Below are 19,717 nucleotides of genomic sequence, written 5' to 3' on the forward strand. Positions count from 1 at the left end.
GTTGGCATTTCTGCATGGAGTTTGCATGTTCTCCCCGTGTTGGCGTGGGTTTCCTCCAGGTGGTCCGGTGTCCCCCACAGTCCAAACACATGCGCTATAGGGGAATTGGGTAATAATAATAATAACTTTTATTTGTAATGCGCTTTTACTATACTCAAAGCTAAAATTGTCCGTAGTGTATGAGTGTGTATGAATGTTTCCCAGTGATGGGTTGCTGCTGGAAGGGCATTCACTGCGTAAAACATGTGCTGGATAAGTTGGCGGTTCATTCCATTGTGGCGACATAAGATTTATAAAGAGACTAAGCCGACATTTTTTTTCTATTCCATGATACAAAAAAACCTTGAATTTTTATATTGAAAGCTTCAAGCGAAATATTCTCACAACCAGCAGGTTAAAAATCACTTAAAGAGAGGCTCAAAATGCAAAGAGTGATTAAAAATTAATGATTAAATTAATTTGAAATAAATTAAATGCTAAAAATAATTAATTCAGTATAAATTTTCCCTTTTTATTAGATGTTTTGCAAATTTCCGCTGTTCATGTGTGCTTCATCTAGAACTGCACATCTATAATCCTCTTAGTCTATGCTGACATGATCTTCAGCAGCTCAAACACTCTAATGGCTAATGGACAGACGGCTGCTTCTCACTCAGGCCTGCTGGACATGCTAATGAGATGGGCACTAGTGGGCGGGGCTTGATGACACGTATAAAGGGAGAATGTCAATCAAAGTGTTTCAGTCATCAGGTCTTTATATAATAAACACAACTCACTCATGTTGAGCATTAGAGGCTGCTGGAGATACACACACACACTGCTCACGCACACACACACTACTGGAGTTAAACGCATTAGAAAAGTAATTTCTCCTGGACAATTTCAGAAGATTTGGGCCACTTTCTTTGGTGACTTCATAGGGAATTCTTTTCCCCAAAGCAATGTATTGTCACTAAAGTTGATTTCCCCTGTATTGTACTCTTACAGGCTGGGCTTGGGGATGTTGGTTTTTGTTTGTTTTTGTGAGTTTATGCATATCAGAAAACCAATCCTAAAATGTGTGATTATTGTAAGTCTGTTCAATGACTAAATAAAACTTATTTGACTAGATCAGTCATTTCTGTATAATAGGTGCCCTTTAAAACTTCAACTTTAATGACTATTTAAACTTTTAAAATTATATTAATTAGAGTTTGGGAATCTCAGTTTGGGTTGATGGACTTCAGTTTAATTGCATTAAAGCAGATCTCTGATCTCTTTAGTATGGTTTATTGTCAGATGCGCTGAACACCTTTGCTGGTCGGCTCTTTTTTTGGGGTTTTCTTGGCCCGATTGAAGAAGCCTCTCGGTCCAGGCTGAAAGTCATTCTCCTCCATCTCCAGCGCCTGCTGCTCCAAGATCATGCGCTCCATCTCCTCTATACACACACACACACACACACACACACACACACACACACACACACACAGCATCTTCAGCATATTCTTACACACATCAGCCACATGTGTGTTTGTGTGTGTGTGCGTGTGTGTGTGTGTGTTTACCTTCAGCTTTGAGGATGTGTGAGATGTCCATCCCCTGACTGACTCTCATTATCACTGTCCCGAGCTCAAAGTCAAACGTATCGCTGCAGGAGAACAGAACAAACATGTGTGTGTGTGTGTGTGTGTGTGTGTGTGTGTGTGTGTGAGAGAGACACTGATGTTCATTCAGAAAGGCAGTTCCTTCACTTACTGGAGAATTCCTACATAGTTTTGGACGTCCTGTGGTTTACTGGTTCTCCAATCACGCTTAAACCCCAGCATCACTGTGTTCGGCTTCATTCTGCCCAGTCCTGACGCCTGCACACACACACACACACACACACTACTTAGCTATCTAAATGGGGATACGTGGAACTATATTATTTTGATAAACAAACAGCACATTCAGATTCATTTCTAGCCTCCTCTGAACCCTCACACTAAACCTTCTGCAATTTTGCAGTCTTTGTTTACTGTTTTTTACACCGGTTTCTCGTTATGAGGAGGTTCTGGAGAATCTGTTTTCACATTTGGACACAAACACACCCACACATGCATGCACACACACACACATATGCACAAACCCACATGCACATACACACACATGCACAGACTGACAGAAACACATGCACACACACATACATGCACACACACACATACTCATACAAACACTTGCATGCACACGCATACAGTTGAAAGCAGAAGTGTACATACACTCTAATAAAGGAACATGACCATTTTTAAGAATGTCTGATGGAAAATCACTAAACAGTTTCTATTTTTGGTCTGTTAGGATTGCCTAAATGATTTACATTTGCTAAATGCCAGAACAATGAGAGAATTGTTTATTAATTTCTAGACAGTCAGACGTTTACACACATGTCCTTGGTATTTTTTAGCTTTGCTTTTAAACTGTATAACTTTGGTCAAATGTTTTGTCTCCTTCCACAAGCTTCTCACAATAGTTTGCAGGAATTTTGGCCCATTCCTCCTGCAGAATTGCTGTAACTGAGTCAGATTTGTAGGCTGTCTTGCTCGCACAAGCTTTTTCAGCTCCGCCCACACATTCCCTATAGGATTGAGATCAGGGCTTTGTGATGGCCACTCCAAAACATTCACTCTGTTGTGCTTAAAGCACATTTGAGCTCATTTGGCAGTGTGTTCAGGGTCATGGTCTGTCTGGAAGAGCCATTTGTGGTCGAGTTGTAATGTTCTGGCTGATGTGTTGAGATGTTGCTTCAGTATTTCTCCATAATGTTCTGTCTTCATGATGCCATCTCTGCTGTGAAGTGGACCAGTCCCTCCTGCAGCAGAACAGCCCCACAACATGACGCAGCCGCCCCCATACTGCACAGTGGGGATGGTGTTCTAGGCTTGTAAGCTTTCCCTTTTGTCCTCCAAATGTAACACTGCTCATTATGGCCAAACAGTTCAGTCTTAGCTCCATCAGAGCACAGCACATGTCTCCAAACATTAGTCTGTTTCCCAGTGTCATTCAGCTAATGGTAATCTGGCTTTGTTGTTGATTCTGGCTTGTTATTTTTCCCATGTTGTCCCACAAGGAAGCAGTGTGTTTGAGCTTTTCCTTCAATACTATTCTACAGTTGTGCCTCACATTAACTCAAATGTTGTCAATTAGCCAATCAGAAACTTCCAAAACCCTGACATCATCATCTGAGCTTTAGCAGAGGAAGACTTTAAGACTTTCAAGAAGAGTTAGAAAGATTTCTCCATCAATCTCTCTCTCATTATTCTGCTATTAAGCAGAACAGAAACACACGTGATCATCCTCACTTACCTAAAAGAGAAAGAGTTTAGTCACATTAACAGCTGACTTTATTAAATGGTGATGTGCTTTTATACAGGGTAGGTAAACTTCTGCTTTTTAACTGTATATATAAGCGCACAAACACATGCACATAATCACACACACACAAACAATTGCACACACACACATAATTGTGCAAAGTAAACACATACATACATACACAAACACTCGCAAACACAGATGCACCTACACACATCGACACTTGCTCATACAAACACATACATGCACATTACACACACAGATGCAGAAACATTGATACACACACACACACACGCACACACACACACACACACACACACACACACACATATACACAGAGAGAGAGGCCGATTTCAGAACTGTTAAGTTTGTAGCCCGTTAAACCTCCAGTGTGTGTGTGTGTGTGTGTGTGTGTGTGTGTGTGAGTGTGTGTGTTCAGACCTGCATCAGTGCCTGTGCTCCGTCTCTGAGTGTGTCGCTGGCGATGGGTGTGTAAAATGCTTTGTGTTTCTGCTTGTTGAGCCACAGCTGGTTCTGCACATCGCCTTCAATCATGTCCTGCAGATTCTTATCACGGGAACCCTAGAACACACACACACACACACACACACACATCGCTTCACAAATCTGATGTCCCAACTTATTTTATAATACACAGAATTGAGCAAATATATATTAACATGTATGAGTTAATCCAATAATCAACACCAGACTGACTCTTATCTCCATCGAGCAGATCCTGATGTGTGTGTGTGTGTGTGACAGAGATGTCCATCAGCTCACCACAAACACCTCGCAGGTCAAACACAACCCATAGTTCTTGGTGAAGGAGTGTGAGAGGTCCAGCAGCGCCGGCCGACTTCTGGGAGATCCCGTCAGGACAAGACATTTGGGTCTGAAACACAGAGAGAAGATTACTCAGGTGTGTGTATCAGTGTGTGTGTGTGTGTGTGTTTGCATCTGTGTTTGTCTTTGTGTGTGTGATATACTATATACATATACTGATGTACTTTACTATCCTTAATCCATTTATTTACAATTTTGCGCAGAATTGATTGAGTGTTTTAATATTGTCACGCAAAAGAAACTCAATGATTTTGACTTGTACTGTGAAACATAATGGGCTCTTTATGATTATTAAGATGCTGTGTTGCTTTAATTAGTATTAGTCATTCCAAATAAATTAATCAAATGTGTGTGTGTGTGTGTGTGTGTGTGTGTGTGTGTGTGTGTGTGTGTGTGTGTGTGTGTGTGTGTGTGTGTGTGTGGGTACCTGAAGTTCTTGATGTGGTCGTCTACTCCAGATAGAATCAGAGCGTTGTTCACTGCGTTTATAAACGTCACGGCTTGAGTTGAAGATCCCCAGTTCACATCTGAGGAGACGCAGAGCAGAGCAGAGTGAGCAGCACATCTGTACATCACTGTACATGCATGTTTTGCTTGTACAGAAAATGATTCTTGACTTAAGAATTTTGAGATATTTGGACGAGAAACACAACAAAAACTCTCAGTAAGAAAAGCTGTAGTTTTGCTTTATTTATTTATTATTTATTTATATTTCCGCATCACATCAGGGCATCTGCAGGTCCTAATATACATAATCTGCATTTTTACCTGGTTTCTTGACGGTGACGTAGATGTAGAGGAAGAACTCGATGCCGTATGTGAGCAGCGCGGCCCACCAGTTAATAACAAACATCACAGCACAGCAGAGCACGGCTCCAAACAGAGACAGCCACATGTTGTAGTATTTATACGCCGGCCTCCAGCCTGCACACACACACAGTTTACACACCTTAGTACAGTGGTATTTCTATAGAGCTGTTTACAATGTAGATTGTGACAAAGCAGCCTAACATACAGAATATGGAGAAAAGAGAATTAAAAGACTATTTATTGGAATGGAAATCTAAAGGTGTAAAGAGTTAAAGCACAATAACTTATGCACTTACAGCTGTACTTAGGTGCGTTTTTACAAAAAAATTATGAAAGTGCATTAAAAATGTATTTCTTTGTCCTTAAATGCCTTAAAATACCTAATAACTTAAAATGTCTTACATACATTGCAAATAGTTCTGTTAAACTGTTTTATAATTGTTATATTTGTGATTCTATAGTTGCAACAAAGTAAAACTATATTTATTGATCTGTTGTGGTGATTCTACAGTTGCTATGGCAACACAACAACTATAGTAACTGATCTGTTGTGGTGATTCTACAGTTGCTATGGCAACACAACAACTATAGTAACTGATCTGTTGTGGTGATTCTACAGTTGCTATGGCAACACAACAACTTTAGTAACTGATCTGTTGTGGTTCAACAGTTGCTATGGCAACACAACAACTATAGTAACTGATCTGTTGTGGTGATTCTACAGTTGCTATGGCAACACAACAACTACAGTAATTGATCTGTTGTGGTGATTCTACAGTTGCTATGGCAACACAACAACTATAGTAACTGATCTGTTGTGGTGATTCTACAGTTGCTATGGCAACACAACAACTATAGTAACTGATCTGTTGTGGTGATTCTACAGTTGCTATGGCAACACAACAACTTTAGTAACTGATCTGTTGTGGTTCTACAGTTGCTATGGCAACACAACAACTATAGTAATTGATCTGTTGTGGTGGTTCTACAGTTGCTATGGCAACACAACAACTATAGTAACTGATCTATTGTGGTGGTTCTACAGTTGCTATGGCAACACAACAACTATAGTAACTGATCTGTTGTGGTGATTCTACAGTTGCTATGGCAACACAACAACTTTAGTAACTGATCTGTTGTGGTGGTTCTACAGTTGCTATGGCAACACAACAACTATAGTAACTGATCTGTTGTGGTGATTCTACAGTTGCTATTGCAACACAACAACTATAGTAATTGATCTGTTGTGGTGGTTCTACAGTTGCTATGGCAACACAACAACTATAGTAACTGATCTGTTGTGGTGGTTCTACAGTTGCTATGGCAACACAACAAATATAGTAACTGATCTGTTGTGGTGGTTCTACAGTTGCTATGGCAACACAACAAACACAGTAATGATCTGTTGTGGTGATTACAGTTGCTATGGCAACACAACAACTATAGTAACTGATCTGTTGTGGTGGTTCTACAGTTGCTATGTCAACACAACAACTTTAGTATTTGATCTTTTATGGTGATTCTACAGTTGCTATGGTAACACAATTATAGTAATTTATATGCTGTGGTGATTCTACAGTTGCTATGGTAACACCAACCATAGTAACTGATCTGTTGTGGTGGTTCTACAGTTGCTATGGCAACACAGCAGCTATAGCAATTGTTATAGTAAAGTACATGTACTCGCAAACAGTACTTAAGTTCAGTATCCCAGTAATATTATTTTGTTAAATGACGCCACTCGTGTGTTTGTGTGCACCTGTACCATAAAGTGAGACAGACCTGGGGATTTGGCGTAGGAGGCGTGGAAGCAGGAGTAGTTGATGAGGGCGTACGAGGCCAGAAAGAAGTTGGAGATGATGGGGGCGATGGTGTTGAGCTGAGCTGAAACAGAACCAATCGCCGTTACACCATCAGCTCCATCACATTAATCACACAGTCACTATTATACTAATCACAGTTATATTCACCGATGAGGATGAAGGCTACGGCGATGATGAAGGTCAGGACGTATCCTCGGATCGGCTCGTTGTTTTTCCCGTGACCTTTGGCAAAGAACTTGAGCGCCTTGTAGATGTTGTCTTTGCACAGAGCCTGAAAGTACAAATTGATAATAAAATACTGATTATTATGCATGCAAAGAGTACAAATGCATGCAAATAAAAGAAAAAAAATCTTGTTGTGTTTCTATCGGTCCGATATAACTGTGGACGCACTATACCTACACCCACTTCTGTCTAAACAGCTTTCAAACGTTGATTTTGCATGATAAATGAACATATTAGTTTGGATGTGGCTGAAAACTCTGACCTGGAAGACTTTGGGCGCGCTCACTAGAGACGCCAGAGCTGAGGAGAGCGTAGCCGAAAACGTTCCTGCAGTGATGAGAGGTCCGAATCCAGACACCAGAGTCATTACCTGCACAAACACACACCAATAATATTCATAGACCCACACAAACTCACACACACACCAATGATATTCAACAACACACACTAATATATACAAACACACACCAGTGACATTCATAAACATGCTCAGACACACATACAGTACATATAAAACCTCAAAAGACCCTGCATGTCTGATTTCTCCCACCTGGAAGTTGTTCATGAGGCCGTAGTTACATTTGGTGGTCTGGCAGATGGAGAAATCATAGCCGAAATCACAGGCAGAGGAGAAGTTGCAGCTCGCACCGGCTTGAATGGTGTCGTTTCTGTTTCCCGTCGCATCTCGGACGACTGTGACCGCTGCGGAAAAACAGCAGTCGCTCTGTTAGAGTCTGTGTGAAGAGAAGTTTCTGCTGACTTCTAGTGTCATGATGTATTTACAACTGAAGTAGAACATTGAGAAGGGGCGCGGTTTTAGTTTTTAGCTCCGCCTTTTATCTTTCAGTCATGGCAAACTAATGGTTGGAGGGTGTGGCTATTAATAGATGTCTATTCGCATCTTTGCTTTGAGCTAACATGTAAATCACTCTCGATTGATACTTCATCAACGTCTGGTGTGAACGCACTATTAGAGTGGCTGACTGTAGTATTGGTAACCTAGCAACCAATAGTAAACAAGGCGAGCATTATGATGCACATGGGTGTAATGTTTGCTCCCACACAGTTTATTCTTTCATTCATTTTGTTTTCGGCTTATTAATCAGGGGTCGCCACAGTGGAATGAACCACCATCTTATCCAGCATATGTTTTTTGCAGCGGATGCTCTTCCAGCTGCAACCCATCACTGGGAAACACCCATACACACTCATTCACACTCATACACTACTGCCATTTAGTTGATCAGTTCCCCTATAGCGCATGTGTTTGGACTGTGGGGGAAACCGGAGCACCCGGAGGAAACCCACGCCAACATGGGGAGAAAATGCAAACTCCACAGAAAAACACCAACTGACCCAGCTAAGGCTCGAACTAGTGATATTCTTGCTGTGAGGCGATTGTGCTACCCACTGTGCCACCGTGACGCCTCCCCCACAGTTTATTGCGCTTCCATCTCCTGCTATTCCCATTGAGTGTGTGTGTTCAGGACTTACAGACGACCAGTGCGATGCCCAGGTAGGTGACCCCGGTGATGAAGATGGCCAGCAGAGTCCCTTTAGGCAGAGCTCCTTGAGGATCCTGGAGAACCAGAGACGGGAAGATGATGATTTAGCTGCAGTCATGTCAGATTATTACTGCATCACACACTCGCTCTCACCCTCAGATCTCCAGAGATGTTGGCTCCAGCCAGGATCCCAGTGGCCGCAGGGAAGAAGATGGCGAAAACAGAGAAGAAGGTCTCTCCGTCCCGGAAGTCCGGTATGAAGTTCTCCTTTGCAATGGATTCTGTTGTAGACAGAGATGACAGTGGCGTGACTTCTGATTCAGTTTGTGCTATAAAGTAATCGTTTGTATGAATATAGGGTCACACTTTATTTTGATGGTCTGTTTGTTGAATTTAAGTTACATTGCAACTAATTCTCCTTAGATTATCAGCAGTGGCACTGAAAAAGCATACTCATATTCGTGAGTAGTGAGTGGTGAGTATTACGTTGTATAAAGTTGATGAATTTACATGTAGTTTGTGTGTGTGTGTAAACGTAACATTCTGTAGTGCATGTAGTTATTGTCCAGCAGACACACAACATCATAAGACATTAATATTAGGTTAGATTTAGGCTGTGATGTCAAGCGACCAAAATTCAATGTCTAGCCAGCGTCTAAAGACAACGTTATTTTGATGTCTAATAACAACGTTAAATAACGTTAATATTTGGTCGATTTTAGGTTGTTAAAAAGTGACCAAAATCCAATGTCGAGCCAACATCTTAAACCAACGTCATATTGACGTCAATATTTATTCATTCAGGTATTAACCAAAATCCAACATCTGATAGACGTCATGGTGGTAACGTCCACACAACTTCAAGCTGTGACATCATTCGACGTTGATACTTGGTTGGTTTTTGGTTGGACGTTGACATTGGTCTGACATTGAGTTCTGATGTCAACCCGATTTTCATTTAAATTTAATTCACCTTTATTTGTACAGCGCTTTTACAATGTAAATTGTGTGAAAGCAGCTTTACGTAGAAGAGCATAGTAAATAGCAAACAATATGTAACGTCCCGACAACATTGGGGTACAACGTCAGTCTGACATCATGTTGATGTCTTGTGCTTGCTGGGTGTTTAAGGCCATTTCGTTTCCGTTACAGTAAACATCCGTCATCTTCTCATCAGCGCTCTAGAAGTGCCAAAAGTCAATACAGCTGAATAAAGCAGGTGGGAAGCACAGCATTTTAAAACTATTTATTACTAAAGTTCAGCGATATAATTAATAAACCTAAATGAGACGCTGAAAGTAACAGTGTTGCGGAAATTCCTGTTAAAATCAGCTTTATTTATATTGGGCATGCCATACAGCTGGGATCCGTTCTTCGTACCTCGCTTAAATGATCTAAGATGATTTGGCAGATCCTGGATCTTTTAATCTTGATAACTGATCTCTGGCTAATTTGGTTCTTCAAACAAGTTCGCGAATCAGATTAGAATGTCTGGATAAACTGATCTGAGATCTGTGTGTGTTGTGAAGGACAGATCTATCCATCCTCGAAATCATGATCAGCAATGCCATAATTGGCTGACGGCACATCAGCGTAATGACATCATCTGATTAATATTCAATTATCCATGTGAGCAAAATTACATCAAATTAGCAGTAAACGGTTTCTGAAATATGACACGCAATAACCTTCCACATTTGTTGTGAGCTGCTTTACACTTTCATTTGTCAAGACAAGTGTATTCATCATGTATTTCAATGCATATCAGTGTATTTAGTTCTACATTTAGAAAAGATTTTCTATATTATAGTAGCCGTTTTTTAATCGGTGTAAAGAATAACTGGCTGTTTACAAAAGCATTTTCATATTGGTAAAGGCGTCTGCAACTTTTGTGAAGCATCAAATCACCCTCATATTAACTGTCAAAACATGTTTATGACTGTATTAATGTATTATTGCTTTAAAAAAAAAGTCACATATTCTGCATTTCTATTATACACAATTTGTACTAAAGCGATCTAAAAAGTTCATATCAATAAGTTTTCTCTTTGCACCAGCAGGTGGCAGTCTTTGTACTTTCATTTCGATGGTGCAGATTGCATAAGTTTTATTAATATGTATAACTTTATTTATTGTATTAATGACTATAACTTTATATATATAGTTAAAAAATATGTACCATTTTCCCAAGTGTATATAACCACTACTGTAAGAAAATATCAGAATTCAGAACATACTTTCTGTATTATCTTTGCTTGAACTGACCCGATCTAATCCTGTTTATATGAATTGAACCTGCTCCCGATCAAGTTTGACCTAGCAGAACTGTTGCTATGACAACAACTCTCGGATTAGCTTTGAAGAACGAAATGATCCAGGATCGTGTCAAATCGTCAATATCCAAATCCAGCTAACTGAGTAATCCACGTACGAAGAACGGACCCCTGAAGTCAGAATTATTAGCCCCCTGAATTATTCGCCCCCCTGTTTATTTGTCCCCAATTTCTGTGTAATGCAGAGCAGATTTCTCCAACACATTTCTAATCATAATAGTGTTAGAAACTCATCTCTAATACCTGATTTATTTTCTTTTTGTCATGATGACAGTAAATAATATTTGTAACCACCATGGAGTGACACTGACAACAGAAGGTAGGATCCAAATACAGGTTTAAGTGTAGTCAGGCAAGCAATGGTCAATACAGGTGTAAACAGGTATATTGAGACAGTCCAGAATCATAGTCCTATAACAGGCGGGAGGTCGTAAGGCAGGCGGCAGACTAAGACAAAACAAGGCTAAGGTCAATAAACAGGACAACAAGACAAGGAGAACACGTTGTAGTGTTACTAGTACAGATAACACGACTCTGCAAACTGAAGGGGTGAATGTGTGGCTTAAATAGTGTGTGTTATCAGTCTTTTTCAATCCTCAGGTGGTTCGAGTGCAATCAGTCTAAATGAGGAAGCAGGTGTGTGGGCGAAGAGCATGTATGAAGTTGAAGTCCATTTACAAGCACATTTGTAGTTCTGTGAGTGAGAATGTTTTCCAGCGACCTCTGGTGGTTAGAGATCGCTGGTGAATGTGACAATATTAGACTAGATATTCTTCAAGACACTTCTATACAGCTTAAAGTCACATTTAAAGGCTTCACTAGGGTAATTAGGGTAATTAGGCAGGTTGGGGTAATTAGGCAAGTTATTGTATGATGATGGTTTGTTCTGGAGACTATCAAGAAAAAATAAAGCTTAAAAGGGGTAATAATATTGAGCTTAAAATGGTGTTTAAACAATTAAAAACTGCTTTTATTCTTGCTGAAATAAAACAAATCAGACTTTCTCCAGAAGAACAAATATTATCAGACATACTGTCAACATTTCCTGAATATGTTCAACACCATTTGGGAAATATTTACTAGAGGAAAAAAATTCAAAGGTGGCGAATAATTCTGACTTCAACTGAATATATCGAACAGGAAAAAACTAGAATTGTGGTATGAATGCTGTAATGTTTTATAGTTAAATAATGATTAAATAGTTGAGATTATTACTCTAATGAGATTATTTAGCTTACCCCATTGGCAGATTATTTAGCTTGTTTTAATGAAAAGCTGCTCGTTGAGTTGAGAAGTGTCTGTGTGTGGTTCCTCACCGTGATAGTTGAAGAAGCCTTTGGAGCGTTTGTCTTGTGTGGAGGGAATCACTGTTCCCACAAACACATTAGCAATGGCCACCAGCAGGATGACCAGCAGAGCCACCTGAGCCTGCGGAGAGATGAGTTACAGTGACTATAGATTATCATCACAGCCTGACTGTGAAAACTACACCTTTACTCACATTACACCAGCTTTCAGAAGAGGCAGCAGATAAATGAGCTTGTTTTTCTTTTTGGCGTAAGATTATTTCACTTACCCCATTGATATTTTGCTTATTTAAGGGGAAAAACTTACTTCATTTATACATATTTTTTTCTGGAAACAAGACAATATGTTTTGCTTGTCTAGAAAATGCTTCTTGATTGAAAAATGTCTGGATATTTGGACTAGAAACAAGAAGATTTTTTTTTTTCTGTGTATGCACATGCGCATGTAAATGCTTTTCACTATTTTGTTTCTAGCTCACGCCCGCGCCAGCTTACACTATCTGAATTGAATAAAGAATCAATTCTGAACGTTTGAGAATCGATTCAGAATAGCGAATTCGATTCAGTTTTCTCTCCCACTGCTACCGTCACACACTCAATCCCAGCATGCCTGTGTTTACCTTTGCCTCCCACTCCATCCCAGCCACAGTGATGCCCATCAGCAGCACCACCGTGATGCAGCCGATGATCCGGATATCATTTGTGGGATCCACGATGAGGGCGTTACTGTCCTAAATATAAGTACCAAGATGTTTTACACTGGCACAAATAATCTGATTAATCATTTCATGGTCAGATGGGAAATTGTTGCACATTAAAATGCACATTTGAGATCGTCAAACCCATTTTACTGTCTCTTTGGCCTTTGACACCCATTGACATTTTGCTTGATTATTTTATGTAGTTTATGTCCTGATGAGTTTTAGTCTTGTGTACAGCACTTGGGATCACTTTAGGTGATTTTAAAGTGCTTTATAGAAAAAGATTGATTGATTGATTGATTGATTGATTGATTGATTGATTGATTGATTGATTGATTGATTGATCAATTAACGAACCTATTTAACCATCAAAAGACAAAAGAAGAAAAGTTGTGAAATACAATGTACAGATGTGTATTGAACTTTATGTTATTATTTATTCATTCATTTTAAATTGTGTATAAGCGTGCCCAAAATGCTTTTCTTACATTGAGATTTTGTCTTGTTTTAGTTCAAATATCTACAAACTCTTAAATCAAGAAGCATTTTCTAGAAAAGAAAAAAAAAGTATTTTCACAAAGTCAAAATTAAACGAGTTTGTCCTTAAAACAGGTCAAATGATCTGCCAATGGGGTACGCAAAATAATATTGTCAAAACGAAAACTAGTTTGTTTTTCTTCCCCCATTGTCAGATTATTTTGCTTGTTTTGAGGGAAAACTCTCTTCATTTGGACTCATTATTTCTGAAAACAAGACATTTTTACTAGTCTAGAAAATTCTCCTTGATTTAAGAGTTTTAGATATTTGAACTTGAAACAAAACAGAAGTAAGAAAGGCATTTTTGCAGTGTAATGCATCCTTTTAAAATCAATAAATACATCAATATTAACAGTGTTCTATACACATGTCTGCATTGCATTTCGTAGCTTTCCAATGTGTTGTTTTGCCTTTTTATGGTTAAACAAGTTTGTTAATTGTTGGTCTGCTGGAATAAAAGACATCTAAACATTTCAACAGACCCCAAATGGCTTTGATAAATCCCAAATGTGTAATGTAATGTGTATTTATATAGTGCATTTATCGTGTACAACCATACACCCAAAGTACTTCACAATCATGAGGGGGGGGGGGGGGGGGGTCTCTCCACACCACCACCAGTGTGCAGCTCCACTTGGATGATGCTCCGGCAGACACAGGACAGCAGCACCATGCTTCACCACACACCAGCTATAGGTGGAGTGGAGAGACAGTGATGGAGACAATTCAGTGGATGGGGATGATTGGGAGGCCATGATTGTAAAGGCTAATTGAGGGACTTTGGCCAGGACACCGGATCTACACCCCTGCTCTTTCACCAGAAGTGCCATGGGGTTATTAATGACCACAGAGAGTCAGAACCTCAGTTTAACGTCTCATCCGAAAGACGGCGCCCACTGACAGTATAGAGTCTCCTTCACTACACTAGGGCAGTGGTTCTCAAACTGTGGTACGTGTACCACTTGGTACGCGGGCTTCCTTCTAGTGGTACGCGGAGGAATGAAATATGTCATGTACATGCTACATATATTTCAAAATTTATCAAAAATGATGTATATAATATGCCATATATGACATATAGCCTATATTTCTGAGGTAATCTGCCACGTTTTTTAACTGAGCAGAGTTGTAGCCGTTTTACTGAGCCAACAACGCTACTGTTTTTCAATACTGCTCATTTTGGTGGTACTTGGAGAGACAATTTTTTTCTGAGGTGGTACTTGATGAAAAAAGTTTGAGAACCACTGCACTAGGGCATTAGGACTCACGCAGACCACAGGTTGAGCGCCCCCTGCTGGCCTCACTAACACCACTTCCAACAGCAACCTTGTGTTCCCAAGTAGTCTCCCATCCAGGTACTGACCAAGCACAGGCCTGCTTAGCTTCAGTGAGGGACCAGTCTTGGGCTGCAGGGTGATGTGGCTGTGAAATGTGGATCTTTATGTGCAACATGTTCCCCTCTGACCAAATAGCACTAAGATTTTATTTTGTGCGTTCAGACGTTTGTACCTTGAGAAGCTCCACCACAGTTTCAGCGAATCCCACAACATACATGGCCACGGCCACAGCATTGGCGAAGGCGAAGATCAGACCAATGGAGCCGCCGAACTCCGGACCCAGACTGCGGGAGATGAGGTAATACGCTCCTCCTGCACCACAAACACACTCCTGTCAGCCCAGAATCAAGATAAGTTGAGCTTTAATGTCATTACATGTGTGGACATACAGTGGTGCTACATTAATAAACTCAATCATAAACATGAACAGGCGGCACGGTGGCTCAGGGGTTAGCACTGTGGCCTCACAACACGAAGGTCACTGGTTTGAGTCTCGGCTGGGTCAGTTGGTGTTTCTGTGTGGAGTTTGCATGTTCTCCCCGTGTTGGCGTGGGTTTCCTCCGGGTGCTCCGGTTTCCCCCACAGTCCAAACACATGCGCTATAGGGGAACTGATCAACTACACTGGTCGTATGAGGCACTCACCTGCATAAGGCACACTTATAATTTAGGCACAGTGTTGTTTTCTAGAGATATGGACTGATTATAAGAAAGTGTCTAGAGCATATGGAGAGAGAGAGAGAGAATAGTGTTTTCTACAGGTGGTTTGTCAAGCCCACTCAACTGCGTGAGGCCCACTCAGAAATGCACAGTGTTTGTAGAGATATGGAGAGTGGTTGTAGGAAAGTGTCTGGTGCATATGGAGAGAGAGAGTGTGTTTTTACAGGTGGTTTGTCAAGCTCACAGCTCTGCTAGAGTCTGATTTACAGTGTTTTACCTCCTCTCACCACTCCGTTAGTGCAGATCGCTGACATGGACAGACAGGTGACGCTGGTTACAACCATACTCAACAACACCACCACTATCCCCAAACCTGAAACACACACACACACACACACACGTTTGTTTTTGTGAAAAGTGGGTAGATTACATAGACTTCCATTCATTTTATACAGTCCAAACCGTATAATGTATTGCCCTCACCCCTAACCCCAACCATCACAGGAGTCAGTGTGCAGCTTTACTCTCTGATTAAACTCATCCTGTGGGATTTATAAGCATTTTGAGAAATGAGGACGTCACCAATGTCCCCATATTTTACCTCTTTTTTGTAATACCTGTGTCATACTCATGTCATTATACAGATTTGTGTCCTGATATGTCACAAAAACACACACACACACACACACACATTTATTATCATCATATCACAAATATATCACTTAAAGGGGCAGTTTAGAGCAGCACGGTGGCTCAGTGGTGTCGCTCTGTGGCCTCACAGCAAGAAGGTCACTAGTTTGAGTCCCGGCTGGGTCAGTTGGTGTTTCTGTGTGGAGTTTGCATGTTCTCCCTGTGTTGGTGTGGGTTTCCTCCGGGTGCTCCGGTTTCCCCCACAGTCCAAACACATGCGCTATTGACCTTATTCGTCAATGTGGAAGTGTGCACGTTATGCAATTGTTCTTTCAATACTATGGAATCAATCTAGGGCCATATATAGTTATAAAATAGGAGAAAGTTTTGTCGCATATGCCTTAATTCTATAGAGTCAATATAGGGCCATATATGCTTGCAAAATAAAAGAAAGTTTTGCAAACAAAAAAATAAAGTATTGAGCAAAAATGAATAAATAAATGCAAATCTCCAGAAATCGCTAAGCGAAAATTAAGTTTTAAGAAATAAAATTTAATTTGCAAACTAAAAAGAACTGCAAATAATAATCAAGCAGTGCAAACATATTTGCAATTAAAATATATATATATATATATATATATATATATATATATATATATGTACCTTTGCAAAACATTTTTTATTGCCTTTACAAAACTTGTCCAGTCAATTGCAAAGCTCAATTTGATTTACCTTTCAGTCAATCGTGAGTTTGTGATGCTGTTTTCAATTTGCACTTTTCTGTGGGTTTCACATTGTGGCCCTGATTTGACATGGGGGCAGATTCAATAGAACTTGGGGTTTACGACAGGCTTGGGCCTGCCTCCATTTAAGGGACGTCATCACCTGGAGACACAGCATCACCGAGGTGCTCTTACAGCCCAGTAGGTCCGGGCCTGCTGTAAACGCCCAAGTTGTATCGTTTTTATATATAGTTGTTTTACTATTTGAAATATTTGAGTTCTTTTGCACTGCTTGATTTTTATTTGCATTTTATATATTTTTTTGTTTGCAAATTTAATTTTTATTTCTCAATTTTATTTTTGCCTTGAAATTTTTGGAGATTTGCATTTATTTATTTTTGCTCAATTATTTTTTATTTGCAAAACTGTCTTTTATATTGCAAGTGTATATATACGGCACTAGATTTACTCCAGAAAGTTCCCTTGACTCTGCTTGCTTGTCAAATCAGGGCCACAAAGTGAAACGCGCAGAAGCGTGAAGTGCGAAGAGAAAACCGCATCACAAACTCACAGTTGACTGAAAAGCAAATCAAAATGAGCACCACAATCCACTGGGCGGGTTTTGTAAAGTGAATGCTGTAAAATGTTTTGCAAATATAAACAGTTTTCTAAAATTAGATTTGTCTATATTCAGACATTTTCCTCACTCTGATAGTCAAACCTGTGCAGAATGAAGCGCTCAGCACATTAACACTCCAGCTGCACACTTCAGAGAGAGAGTGTGTGTGTGTGTGTGTGTGTGTGTGTGTGTGTGTGTGTGTGTGTGTGTGTGTTTGCTCAGCGCTATAATGAGGAATAAAAGCCTGCAGTCACTCACAGCTCATAAAGTACAGTGAGTTTCTGATGAGCTGTAATGCGCTGGAGGTGTCGGACTGAAACTCAACTTCTCTGAAGCTCGGAGACTTTCACAGAAACATAAACGTCTGAAGAACTATTAGATACGCTCCATTAACACCAGCAGTGACCTTCAGTGATCTGACCAAACACACACACACACACACACACACACACACGTCTAATTATCAACCAGGTGTGCACTTACATTATGCAAAGTTAACACAAGGATCAACTGTCTTTTGGCATGGTGGCTCAGTGGTTAGCACTGTGGCCTCACAGCAAGAAGGTCGCTGGTTTGAGTCTCGGCTGGGTCACTTGGTGTTGCTGTGTGGAGTTTGCATGTTCTCCTCGTGTTGGCGTGGGTTTCCTCGGGGTGCTCCGGTTTCCCCCACAGTCCAAACACATGCGCTATAGGGGAACTGATCAACTACACTGGCCGTAGTGTATGAGTTTGTGTGTGTGAATGAGTGTGTATGGGTGTTTCCCAATACTGGGTTGCAGCTAGAAGGGCATCCACTGTGTAAAACATATGCTGGAATAGTTGGCGGTTCATTCTACTGTGGCGAACTCTGATAAATAAGGGACTAAGGCCAGGGAAAATGAATGATCTTTGAATGATGTACTGTGGTTTTGGGAAGACTGGTTGAGAATCGCACATTTTTTTCTGAGTGAACTGTCCCTTAAACCAAGAAGTCTCCAGTCGTCTGAAAGACCCATTCTGAGTTAAGACGTTCCTGTATTGGCTTTAATTAAATACTCTTTAACATTCATGGAAAAAGATTCTTTAAATGTCCTTTAAAGAGCGTCTCACTGAAAAGGTCACTCTGACAACTGTTGCAAGAGGGGCTACAATTTTGAGGTGTGTGTGTGTGTGTGTGTGTGTGTGTGTGTGTGTGTGTGTGTGTGTGTGTGTGTGTGTGTGTGTGTTTGCGTGTATGTGAGTGTGTGTAGAGTTTTCCATGCTAAATGTTAATGAGCAGCTGTGAGTGTGTGTGTGTGTGTGTGTGTGTGTGTGTGTGTGTGTGCGTGTGTGCGTTCGTGCGTGCGTGTGTGCGTGTGTGTGTGTGTGTGTGTGTGTGTGTGTGTGTGTGTGTGTGTGTTTTGTGAAGGTCAGGGTGAGAAACTCCTCACCGATTCCTGCTTGTCCGAACACCCAGGAGAGCCGAATGAAGAGCATCACACCCCAGATATTCAGCATGCAGCGCACCTGCAGACACACACACACACACACACACACACACACATGCTCAGACTAACACCCGTTTATTTCAATAACACATCATCGTCATAAAGCCGCGGGGTATTTCATATCTCTTTCTGAGAGGTTTTCTCTTGTTTCCAGTCCAAATATCTACAGATTCTGCAATCAAGAAACATTTTCTAGACAATTAAAACATATAGTCTTGATTTCAGAAATAATGAGTGAAAATAAAGAGAGTTTTTCCTTAAAACAAGCTAAATAATCTGACAATGTGGTCAGCGAAATAGTCTTAACTCAAAAGGAAAGACAGAATTATTTCCCTTCCCTTATTGGCTCATTATTTTGCTTGTTTTAAGGAAAAACTCCAGATTTTCCATTTGACACATGATTATTTTCCTTACCTATTGATATTTTACCTGCTTTAAGGAACAAACATTAACTCCTAAAACAAGACAATATGTTGTGCTTGTCTATAAAATTCCCTTTTGATTTAAGTATCTGTAGATATTTGGACTAGAAACAAGACTAAAACTCTGAGTAAGAGAAGCTTCATTAGCCGTGTGCAGCAGCTGAACCTGGCCGGCTTTATTCTAAGACTGAAGGCTTTATTCTGCACTAGCAACTCTCTGGATGCACATTATCCTGATTATTACACAGCGTTGATTCAAACATGGTCTAACCGAGCATTTTAAACAATTATACTTTAATTAATCCGTCCCACTCTGGCGCCACTGACTCTTATACTCGCCCTCCTCATAGACCCCAAGCTTTCCTCATAACCCGGGCCAGACTTAATCTGCGGAAGTTTTTTTGCTATTTCTGTGAGGAATTTTGTTAAAAATCTGCTGAATTAT

General features: G+C 40.4%; 1 protein-coding gene across 1 annotated transcript in view; it reads right to left on the minus strand.

Moving 5' to 3' along the window:
* The window catches only part of slc12a1 (solute carrier family 12 member 1), a 34,869-nt gene that overhangs the window by 6,650 nt on the left and 8,502 nt on the right, over positions 1–19,717 (minus strand). Inside the window, exons 3-20 of the mRNA XM_021467734.3 lie at positions 18,794–18,869; positions 15,691–15,786; positions 14,927–15,066; positions 12,800–12,910; positions 12,189–12,300; positions 8,693–8,820; positions 8,529–8,613; positions 7,585–7,736; positions 7,297–7,404; positions 6,957–7,080; positions 6,769–6,870; positions 4,945–5,100; positions 4,604–4,703; positions 4,114–4,225; positions 3,772–3,912; positions 1,735–1,841; positions 1,545–1,627; positions 1,292–1,417 (exon numbers count right to left, since the gene is read on the minus strand). Coding sequence (XP_021323409.1) covers positions 1,292–1,417; positions 1,545–1,627; positions 1,735–1,841; positions 3,772–3,912; positions 4,114–4,225; positions 4,604–4,703; positions 4,945–5,100; positions 6,769–6,870; positions 6,957–7,080; positions 7,297–7,404; positions 7,585–7,736; positions 8,529–8,613; positions 8,693–8,820; positions 12,189–12,300; positions 12,800–12,910; positions 14,927–15,066; positions 15,691–15,786; positions 18,794–18,869 — 2,059 coding nt within the window. The remainder of the gene's footprint in view (positions 1–1,291; positions 1,418–1,544; positions 1,628–1,734; positions 1,842–3,771; positions 3,913–4,113; positions 4,226–4,603; positions 4,704–4,944; positions 5,101–6,768; positions 6,871–6,956; positions 7,081–7,296; positions 7,405–7,584; positions 7,737–8,528; positions 8,614–8,692; positions 8,821–12,188; positions 12,301–12,799; positions 12,911–14,926; positions 15,067–15,690; positions 15,787–18,793; positions 18,870–19,717) is intronic.

This window comes from Danio rerio, chromosome 18 (assembly GCF_049306965.1).
Source record: "Danio rerio strain Tuebingen ecotype United States chromosome 18, GRCz12tu, whole genome shotgun sequence".
Taxonomy (NCBI): domain Eukaryota; kingdom Metazoa; phylum Chordata; class Actinopteri; order Cypriniformes; family Danionidae; genus Danio; species Danio rerio.